Source organism: Arachis ipaensis, chromosome B02 (assembly GCF_000816755.2).
Source record: "Arachis ipaensis cultivar K30076 chromosome B02, Araip1.1, whole genome shotgun sequence".
Lineage (NCBI taxonomy): Eukaryota > Viridiplantae > Streptophyta > Magnoliopsida > Fabales > Fabaceae > Arachis > Arachis ipaensis.
In genome coordinates this window covers 90,390,084-90,400,395 of record NC_029786.2, presented here as the reverse complement: position 1 = coordinate 90,400,395, position 10,312 = coordinate 90,390,084, and the positions used below count along the sequence as shown (strand labels likewise).

The 10,312-nt window shown below is 36.5% G+C and overlaps 2 protein-coding genes across 13 annotated transcripts in view; one reads left to right on the top strand and one right to left on the bottom strand.

The window, feature by feature from the left end:
* Positions 128 to 3,571, top strand: LOC107625688 (pentatricopeptide repeat-containing protein At2g17525, mitochondrial-like). 5 transcript variants are annotated; one of them, XM_021116153.1, is made up of 5 exons: positions 128 to 961; positions 1,109 to 1,219; positions 1,536 to 1,698; positions 1,847 to 2,283; positions 3,113 to 3,571. In XM_021116153.1, exons 1-4 carry the CDS (start codon positions 217 to 219, stop codon positions 1,941 to 1,943), a joined length of 1,116 nt encoding a protein of 371 aa, XP_020971812.1. In that variant the 5' UTR covers positions 128 to 216; the 3' UTR covers positions 1,944 to 2,283; positions 3,113 to 3,571. The 5 variants fall into 5 exon arrangements, with proteins under 5 accessions (XP_020971812.1, XP_020971809.1, XP_020971811.1 ...); XM_021116150.1 differs by having other exon boundaries at positions 128 to 1,219; XM_021116152.1 differs by having other exon boundaries at positions 128 to 1,219; positions 1,800 to 2,283.
* Positions 4,906 to 10,312, bottom strand: part of LOC107625683 — a 6,922-nt gene continuing 1,515 nt past the window's right edge. Inside the window, exons 2-6 of one of the 8 annotated variants that reach the window (XM_021116148.1) lie at positions 8,608 to 8,678; positions 8,316 to 8,510; positions 8,118 to 8,161; positions 7,934 to 8,028; positions 4,906 to 7,809 (exon numbers count right to left, since the gene is read on the bottom strand). In XM_021116148.1, coding sequence (XP_020971807.1) covers positions 5,079 to 7,754 — 2,676 coding nt within the window. In that variant the 5' untranslated portion in view covers positions 7,755 to 7,809; positions 7,934 to 8,028; positions 8,118 to 8,161; positions 8,316 to 8,510; positions 8,608 to 8,678 and the 3' untranslated portion in view covers positions 4,906 to 5,078. Of the gene's footprint in view, positions 7,839 to 7,933; positions 8,162 to 8,315; positions 8,517 to 8,607; positions 8,679 to 10,312 lie in introns of those variants that run through there. The other 7 variants (XM_021116149.1, XM_016328374.2, XM_021116147.1 and 4 more) reach the window with 7 other exon arrangements.

Here is a 10,312-nt window from a genome sequence, read left to right as displayed (position 1 = left end):
CAACAAATTAAAAAAAAAATTGATAGATATATAATCTATCTTAAGTCTTGTGATAACAAATAACAAATACTTGATGCTCAGGCTCTAACCATCTTATATAACCTCTCTGCTGTTTTAAAGCAAGTCTAGCAGAGGGGTCACACCAAACACTCTGATTTACAACACCTTGCTTCATGCACTTTGTAGAAATGGAAAGTTGGGAGGGCTAGAAGCTTGATGTATGAGATGGTGGAACCGAATGATGTCACGTTTAACATTTTAATATCCGGGTATTGCAAAGAGGAGAATTTAGTTCAGGCTTTAGTGATGCTGGAGAAGAGCTTTGCCATGGATTTTGTTCCTGATATTGTCTCCGTGACTAAGGTTGTGGAAGGTCTTTGCAAGGCCGGCCGTGTAACGGAGGCTGCTGAGGTTTTGGACAGAGTTGAGTGCATGGGGGCTTCACTTGATGTTGTGGCTTATAACACCTTGATAAAGGGGTTTTGTGGAGTAGGAAAAGTAAAAGTTGGGATTCATTTCCTGAAGCAAATGGAGAGTAGAGGCTCTCTTCCAAATGTAGACACCTATAACATACTCATATCTGGTTTTTGTTATTCTGGGATGTTAGATTTGGCCTTGGATCTTTTTAATGACATGAAAACAGATGGGATCAGATGGAACTTTGCTACATTCGACACGATAATTAGAGGGTTGTGTTCAAAAGGAAGAATCGATGAAGGTTTTTCAATTTTGGAGCTGATGGAGGAAAGCAAAGAAGGCTCGGGAGGGCACATTAGTCCTTATAATAGCATAATATATGGTCTATTCAAGCAGAACCGTTTTGATGAAGCAGTTGAATTTCTAACAAAGTTAGGAAAGATGTTTCCAAGAGCTGTTGACAGAAGCATGACGATTTTCGAACATTGTAAGCAGGGGAGTATTGACGATGCAAAGAGGGTCTATGATCAGATGATTGATGAAGGTGGAGTTCCAAGTATTCTAGTTTATGATTGCCTAGTTCACAGATTATCTGAAAACAGTTGCGTCCGAGAAGCAGTTGAGCTGATGAATGAAATGATTGCCAATAACTGCTTTCCAGTTCCATCTACATTTAATGCAATCATTGCAGGTTTTTGCAGACAAGAAAAAGTTGAAAGTGCATTGAAGTTCATGGAAGATATCACTGCAAGAGAGTGTGAAACCAATGCAGAAACTTATGGTCCTTTGATTAATGTTACATGTAAGAAGGGTGATCTTCAGAAAGCCTTGCAACTCTTCCTAGAAATGGTAGAAAAAGGCATCATTCCTAACTATTTTATTTGGAATTCACTGCTATTGAATCTAAGCCAAGAAAATTATTTCAAAAATAAGAATATGATCAACATACATGACCTACTATAGTACTATTTGTTTTGTTTCCTCTAGTGGTTTAAAATTATTGCATCATTTTTTATGCAATCAATAGCATTTTTTATTACTAGTTTTGATGTTATCGAGATGCATTTTTATCTAGATCCGTAATACTTTTAATGTCACAAAATGCAATGAAATTGTAGTAACATCAGGTGCATCAAATATCTCAAGAGGGAGTACCTCATCAATACATGGTTGTTTTAGTGAAGGTGACATTATTGAATCAGAAAATTCCTTGAATTCAATTTTAATCCAAAAGGGAATGAATTGTTCAGTCACAGAGGTACTTAGAGAGAATATTTGCAGGTTTGTCTCTCTATTTATTCTATCAACTTGTTCACCTGATTAAAACTAAACTGTGTATAACACTTAAAATTCCAAAACTAAAGAATGTTTCCATTATGCAGAAATTTAGTGCCAGAGTAACTCGAGATTGTTTTCTTCCTGGCAATAGGAATCCTGATTGGTTAACATTCGTCGGTGAAGATTCTTTTGTAACTTTCCATGTCCCTCAAGTGAATGGGTGGAAGTTAAAGACAATGTTGTTATGAATAGTCTATTCTTCTTCCCCAAACAATGTACCATCACAAGGCCCTATTGTCGAAAATCTGTTTATCATAAATCACACGAAGACCATCCCTTATGTCTACGATGGAGATACACTGGCTTCACTTAGAGATGAGGAATGGCAGAAAGTAATATCAAACCTTGAAGCTGGTGACAAAGTGCAGATTGTTGTTGCTGGGTTAGGATTCACAATGAAGAAGACCAGTTTATCTCATATATGCTGAACAAGTTGACCAAACCAGAGAGCAACAAGGTGAAGGTATTGTTTCTGGTGATAATATGGTAGCAGATGCAAATTTCACTGTTCATGGTGGAGATGAAAAAGTAAGTGCTAATAGTCTAAGTATCTATAAACATTATTTTGAAATATAAAATTTATTTATGTCCATGTTATCTTGCAGGCTGAATTTGATAGAGCTTTTAAAGCAAAATTGCACTTCATAGACCTGATTAATATATGTTTTCTATTTGACTCCTATACTCTATGTATGCTATCAGTTACTACCTGTAAGTTTATCTTGGAGTGTTGCTACTATTTTGCACCAAATTAACTGCTACTATTTTAGGATGCTATTAAGTAGCGCTTTAATGGGAGAATAAAATAAATCTTGCTCAAGCCATCTCTGATTAATAGTCTAAACTTTTCCACCCAATGAAGATTAAATTCTGCATAATAAGGACTACAAAGGAGACACTGCAGATCTCTGATCTTTATAGCATTTTACTATTCTGTGTTTAAATTATGTTTGATGCTTTCTATATAATGAGAATGAGACCCGCGGACTCAAATAAATAACAGTAGCGATTAATAAATATTATAAAATAAATTAAAATACATAATTATGAATATGAATAGAAAAATATTTTTTCCTCCTATCTTCAAAAGGTGCTTAAAGATGTAAATTTTTTGTGCATGTTTGTTAAAATCTAAACTTAGCAAATGCATACTAAAATTCATTTTCTTTAATTCATTCCTATGTAAAAGCATACGAAATTCTTACTTGTATATAATTCAACTTAATTTTATCTAATTTGCATGTATTTATTTACTTTAAGCAACATTATACCTACAAAGTAACTAGAACCTATAACAATTTGAGAAAATTGTAAATCTTATTTACTGTGTGTATAATCTCTAGTGCCTACCGTGCAGGAATGAAAGTGACGATATCAAGAACATTGTTGAACATGTTACTCATATGCTAGACATGAAGGAACTGTTTGTTGAATGACAAAGAATCCATTGAAATTTTTAGCTGGCATGCATTCAAAGAACCATGTCTGAAAGAAGAGTTTGCTTTACTTGCTAAGGAAAAGTTGTTTCATATTGCGAGAGATTGCCACTGGCTCTTGAGGTGATTGGGTCCCATTTGTTTATTAGGAAAGTATATGAATGGAGGAGTGTTTTGAAGAAACTCAAAACTATTCCAAACAACGATGTACAGAAGAAGCTTAATTAAGATAAGTTTTGATGGTCTAAGTGATGATAGGTATAGAGAAATATTTCTTGATGTAGCATTTTTCTTTATTGGAATGGACACAAATGATGTAATTAATATACTAAATGGTTGTGTGCATTTTGCTGAAATTGAAATAAATGTTCTTATGAAAAGATGCCTTATTACTGTGAACACCAAGAGGAAAGTTGGCATGCATGGTTTGCTGCGAGACATGGGAAGAGAAATTATTCGCGAGAGTTTGCCAACAAAACCTAAGAAACGGAGTAGGTTGTGGAATCCAGAGAAAGTGCTTAATGTATTATCAAAAGACATGGTAAGAATTTCAAGTATGTTTTTAAATTCATATAACAGTGATATATGGCGAAAATTTCTGTTTCACCCTTTTCAAATATATTTACAAATAAGGTCCTGAATCTTGATCAGTCCACCTGTTTGTAGTTTCTGTTATTTGACCTTTATAAATTGTTTAATGCTCTTTAAGCTACCGTTAATTTAATTTTACTTTTTGGTTCCTATAATCTATAGGGAGCAAAAGCTATTGAGGGACTTGCTTTGAACGTTCCAAAGCTATTTGAGTTTTATTTACATTTTGTAGTTGAAAAAACATAAATAAAAAAACTTCAAGAACAAGAGAAAAAAACAATGCTTAGCATTTATTTGGAGTAAAACTCATGATCATTTTGGACATGTTGAGAGATTGGACAGCTTTGCTTTCTTTTTTTATAAAGGTCTTTGTTTTGTGCTTTTACTTTTCTATAGGAGAAATCTAATCCACCACCATTATTTTTGTCTGTTTTTTCTCACCTTTATGGAATTCTTATTTTATCTAAAAAGAAAAGAAAAGCACACCTGTTTACAAATTTGTAAGAATAATTTAAATGAAATATCACATGTTTACATCTATATTTTTCAGGTTCTTTAATTTTTTCACCTTTAAATTCTTGCAGATGATGCAGCAGCTAAAAAATACTCAATCTTAGTCATTCTCAACACTTGACACAAACTCCTGACTTTTCAAATATGCCCAATCTTGAAAAGTTAATACTCAAATATTATGCTTTATATATAATGTATATAGTTCAAAACCATCGCCTTGCAAATTTGTCTGTTTTCTCGGTTTAAATAAAGCTCTATCTATTACCTGTAAATCTAGATATATGAATAAGTCATTTTAGTTGACAAAATTGTCAACCATAAACTAAGTTGGTTTATGTTATAGTCTGACAATTTAACATTTTCGGATTTCATTTCCTCTAACACAAACCAAGCTCCAACCCAACTCTCCAGCCGACCCCTGCCTCACCGTCCTCAATTTTGAAAATGCACTTTACAAAAGTCAAATATGTTATTGAATTCTAGTATCTGTTAGTAAAATATGAGGAGCTAAAAGATAGCCCATAGCCAAGTTAAAGCCATAGTATGGCAGATTAAGAATCACTAGATGTGTTAAAGTACTAAAAAGATCCGCCTGATTGTACCAAGAAAATTATGAAAGCTGACCTCAAACTTGCTTCAACACCCAAAAAGGGAAAAAGGTATATACAATGCATCGCATATTTGATATTTTCCCGAAGAATCAGCCAAGAGCATATTTTTCAGAGGATAAAACTCATTTACGTTTATCTATGGGGACAAGGACAAAAAATGAAGGAACACCTGTTAACTACCACTTTCAAATCTAGATTGGATACAAAACTCCTTATACAAATCAAAATGTTGTTCCCATTTTGACATATGTTTCTTCAGTAGATTACATGCTTTTAAACCTTGAGGTTCAGAGATTTCCAATGGAGCATGAAGACTCAACTCAACAGGGCAATGATCATCAAATACCTCTTGTCCAAGAGGCTTTGTCTGCTCCCTGGACTTCCGGACATGGAATATAAATGTATCATAAATTTCAGCACTATAAACAGAGTCCCCTGTAACAAAATCTTGGGCACAGCAATTGAATGCCATTGGCCGATATGAAAAAAAAGATTTTCCTTTCAACGAACCATCCCAAGCTTCCTCTTGATCATCAGAAAGAGATATCTCCGTAGAGCAATCAGTTGAAACAGTTATGTTACTAGCCACCTTCATTACTTCATTGTACTTGAGGCCAAGCTCTGCTTCTATGGAAAACTCGTCATCTTCCAAATTTGAGCACCCGTTGTAAAATTCATTTAGCACAAGTAGAAATGGAAATGGCCTAACTGGACCCACAATGTCATCATTGTTGTGGTGTGAAGATTTCCGTAAGAAGAATGGAGGCAACTGAGGAAGGTCAGGTAAAGCTAAGAAATCTAAAGCTATCTTATGCTTGTTTACAACTTGTGGACATTGAGAATAATTTAAAAATGCCAATTTTAACACCTCCATAGGCAAGTCAGCCCAAAGTCTCCTTAAAGCAACTTCATGAAGGCTTGTTGGTGGTTTTATATCTTTGAAGACAGCAGCAGTTGCAGCAGATGATCTTAACCGACCAAACCCACAAGCATTTAATTTCTCACACAAAAACTCATGCACTTTACTCGCATAAGATTCCTTCTGTCGAGTTTGCATGTGACTCTTTTCTAGTTTCCTGTGTAGCAATTTAGAAAGACTATCACCAACATATGCCTGAAGGTAAGCCAATTTTAGGTGATGAAATCTTTTTGGAAATTTGTATTCCTCCTCACTGAAGGGATGCAAGTGTTTGTCCAGCCATAATTCTTCTTTGTGGCAATGATCTAAGTTCCTAGTTGGAGCCCAACAAGCATGATATCTTTGCAATTCAAACTTTCCAGATGACAACAGCCTTATCAGTGTAAATCCACCATTTTCATCTGATTCACAAAGTAGGGCAGCCAGGTCACTGCTTAAAATTCCAAAACCCAAGACAATCTCTTTCTTCAGCTGCCAATCAATCCATTCAGGAAGAGCATCCTTTGACAGCTCTTCCGTTAAGAGACAATCTCCACAATGACACTTGCAGCCAGATAAATCAATATCAGACGGAAGCTCCCAGGCACAGAATGCTTTGTTAATATTTGAAAGCTTCGAAGCAATATATCCTTTTCGGAATGGCAATTCAGGTCCATAACAGAAGAGATTAAACACACAATTCCAAAATGATCCCAGTATAATGCAATATCCAGACTCAGAAGCCAACTTGAAAGCATCTTCCCTTGAGTTGGACCTCAAGGTAGACAAGCTTAGCACAGTTACGTAACAAGGCTCATCAATATTATGCATCCATTGTAACACTGGCATCATAGGCTTCCTCACATCAATGAGAAGTAAAAGACTGCTAGAAGCCACTGCGCAGAAGAAATGGTTAGGACCTGCCTTTGACAAGGCAAGAAACTGCTCGATTTCGCTTGGAGCATACATACGCAACATATCAATCTTCATTAGGCAACTCGCGTTACATTCCTTGGATCTCAAGTCAACTAAGAAAACAGCATCAGAGCGAGCAACCACCAAAATCCGAGGATGCCAACTAAATTCACAGCTCACCCACACACAATCACTACAATAACCCGAATCATTCCACAGAACTTTCAACCTAGTCCCCTTAAAAGAAGTACTCGAACCGTGATAATGAGACTCCAAATCAAACAAGAACAATTGACCACTTTCTAACAACACCACACTCTCTTCCAATATATGAGGGCTCCAACAAGCATGAACAACGGAAGAACTCTTGAAAAATTTACCGCCCACATATAACATAACAGGCCTATCGAAAATAGAGCTATGCTTCACAATGAACCAGTGCACAGAATAGAGAGTACAAGCCGACAAATACCCAATAACAGGAGAAGAGGAATCATAACCCGAATAGGGAGGAGGTTCAAGAATAGGGTTCACCAAAATTTTCAGTATACGGTGAGCAGAGGAGGATCCCATCTCCGCACGGAAAATATCATCGTTTCCGTCAAGGTGGACTTGCAACTTGGAGTCTGTGACGGAGAGCATGAAAAACCCGATTTTGTCATCGTTGGGCCCAGTGGGGAAGAAAACAATGGCAGTTCTGCGATCTGGATAAGTGAGGAGGTGGAGACGGTTAGTAAGGAAATAGGAGGACGGGGAAATGGCATTGTTTTGGGCGAAGGAGGAGAGAGAAGAAGCAGTTGAAGGGAGGAGGGAATGGGAAGAGAGAAAACGGGAGGGTGAGAGAATGGGAGGGAGGTGAAGGAGAGAGGGGAAGACAGAAGAGGAGAAGAGAGGATTGAGGGAGTTAGTGTCAGGGTTGAATTTGAGGGGGCCTAAAGTGGTAGTGGTTGGTTCAGAAAGGAGAAGAGGGGCGACGGTGGAGCCACCAGGTGTTCCGATTGGGAAGAAGGACCTCCATTCCTGTGATAACTCCATTGTTGATTATTATTCATGAATCAATTTTCAAATTATTCATCGTCTGCACTGAATGCTGCCAATTAAGAAGAAACTTGATCATTTCTGCCACAAAGCATAGGAATAATATATGACAGCAAATTCCAGAATAGAAATGGTGTTATGGGTGAAAAAGTACAGGAGGTAAGAAGATATCTTACCTTGTCAGAAGCATGGAGTATGTACCGGAGAGACTGAGAAAGAGAGGGGACCTTTGCCGTCACAGGTTGGTGGTCAGGAACTGGTGGAGTGGCAGCTGCAACACCAAAGCAAGATGAGTGAGTAATATCTTACCTTGTCAGAAGCATGGAATGTGAACCAGAGAGGCTGAGAAAGAGAGGGGACCGTTGCCGTCACTGGTAGGTAGTCAGGAACTGGCAGAGTGGCAGCTGCAACACCAAAGCAAGATGAGTGAGTAATATTTTATATTTCAGTAGCAAAGGGGTAAAAAGGAAAATGAAGCAACAAAGCAAAAGCTACATAACACAGTGGTGAGAGAGACGAAGCAACAAAGCAAAAGCAATATTTTATATGATAAATTACATGACTTGCATTATTTGTACTTTCTCTTGATCCACCTCTCGTATATATCCTCCCTCATAATCTATAATCCCCCAAACAATAAAATCTCAGTGTGATCACAAGGTCACGGATTCAAGCCATGGAAACAGTCATTGATGTAATTATCAAGTTAGACTGCGTACATTACACTCTTTGGGTGCAGCCCTTCCCCGAACCCTGCGTTAACGTGGGATGCTTGTGCACCGGGCTATCCCTTTGCCCTTTAATTAATCCTGGCAACAAAACTAGATACAAGATAGGTAGAATCATGTACCTTATAGCAGAGATGCTTTCACATCCAAGCAGCTCCTGAAGCTTTTCATCGCATAATATCACCCTTCCTACCTACAAACAAGTGTAAATAAAACAATCAGCTACCATCTTAAATAATTTTTTATTTTATCTTTAGTTTCCACCTTCCACCACATGGTTAAGATAAATCCAACTGTACAATAGATTTTGGTTCACCTACTGCTACTTAAAAGCAAAGATCTATTCTTTTTTCTTCTTCTCCCTTTATTATTCTAATATAATAAAAAATAAAAAAAATAAAAGAAGTGAAATGATTGAATAGTTCAGAAATGCCTCCCACATGCTATTAAAGGTTGAATCCCTTCAAGGGATATACAAAGATCAATTATGCCAAATACATAGCAAAGAAGATAAAAACATAACCATTAGTATTTTGCTTGAACTCAATGACTCTTAACCACACCAGGTTCTAAACTTTTACCCAATGATTCAAAGTTCAAACTGAGAACTTTTGACTCATTTAACTAAACTGATGAGTGATCAATTTAGTTTTAAAGCAGAAAAGAAATACGAAAAAGAAAAATTGTAAACCAGAAAAGGGGTGAAAAAATTTCATTCATCAGCAACAAGTTTTCTCACAATTAGCATAGTTTCTTTTTGCTTTGACATCATAAAGAAAGAATGAAAGATGTTCACCTTTGACTTAAGAACAAGAACACAAGAGTTTAAGACTTAAAACAATTTCAGAGAAACTCCCCAGAGATATGAAGGGAAAGTATGTTTTGAACTCTGATGCCAAAACAATAAAATAAAAAACAATTTCAGAGAAACTCCCCAGAGATATGAAGGGAAAGTATGTTTTGAACTCTGATGCCAAAACAACAAAATAAAGAACTCGTGAAACAAATCAACTCAATTATACAGCTAGAATAAATAATGAATACTAAATCAGAATTGGAATATATAAGTTCTTCAAAATATTTTTCTTGAATTCTTGTCTTCTTCACATAAATCTTAATCTGAATTGTGAATTTTCAGAGAAGCAACACATGTCTGCTTAAGATTTATAGTTTCAAGAAGCTGCAACAACTCCTAGTCCTACAAGATTAGCAGTAAGTTGAGTGAAAATGCTTCAAAGTACTATTAAAAAAATTTAAAATCTATAGATAGAAGCTTATTATGCCATTGTTGTGAAGAGTAGATAGACATATAAATCAATTACCATAACGTTTATTAGGATTTAGTGACTTATTACAAGTAACCTTCTTTGGATTGATCATGTTAGTATGTATCTAGTCTTAGCTTTCTCAAGGTTCAAGAACAAACAAAGGCTTGCAAAGCACTCAAGTTCTCCATGAAAATCATGCAAACCAAGAAGAGCACTTAGCAGGTTAAGAAAAACCAGAGAAAGACCAGGAAAAACACATATCAGAGACGCACATATGTCAAGACAATCTGCCATCTAGAAACTAAACACCACATAAGTCGCAACACCTTTATATATATTATCACAATCAAGTAGACAACAATATCACAATAGCAGCAGAGACAGCTCAATGTACATACAGAGAATAAAAAGTTTGCAAGGAAAGAAGGTTAAATAGGAACATGAAATTGGAGAGAGAGAGAGAGAGAGGGGGTTCAGGGGGGCGGCGCGATAATAGGGTTCGCGTGATCTGGGGGGGTTATATTTTGAAATCCACGCGGCCGCGTGGGGCACGCAGGCG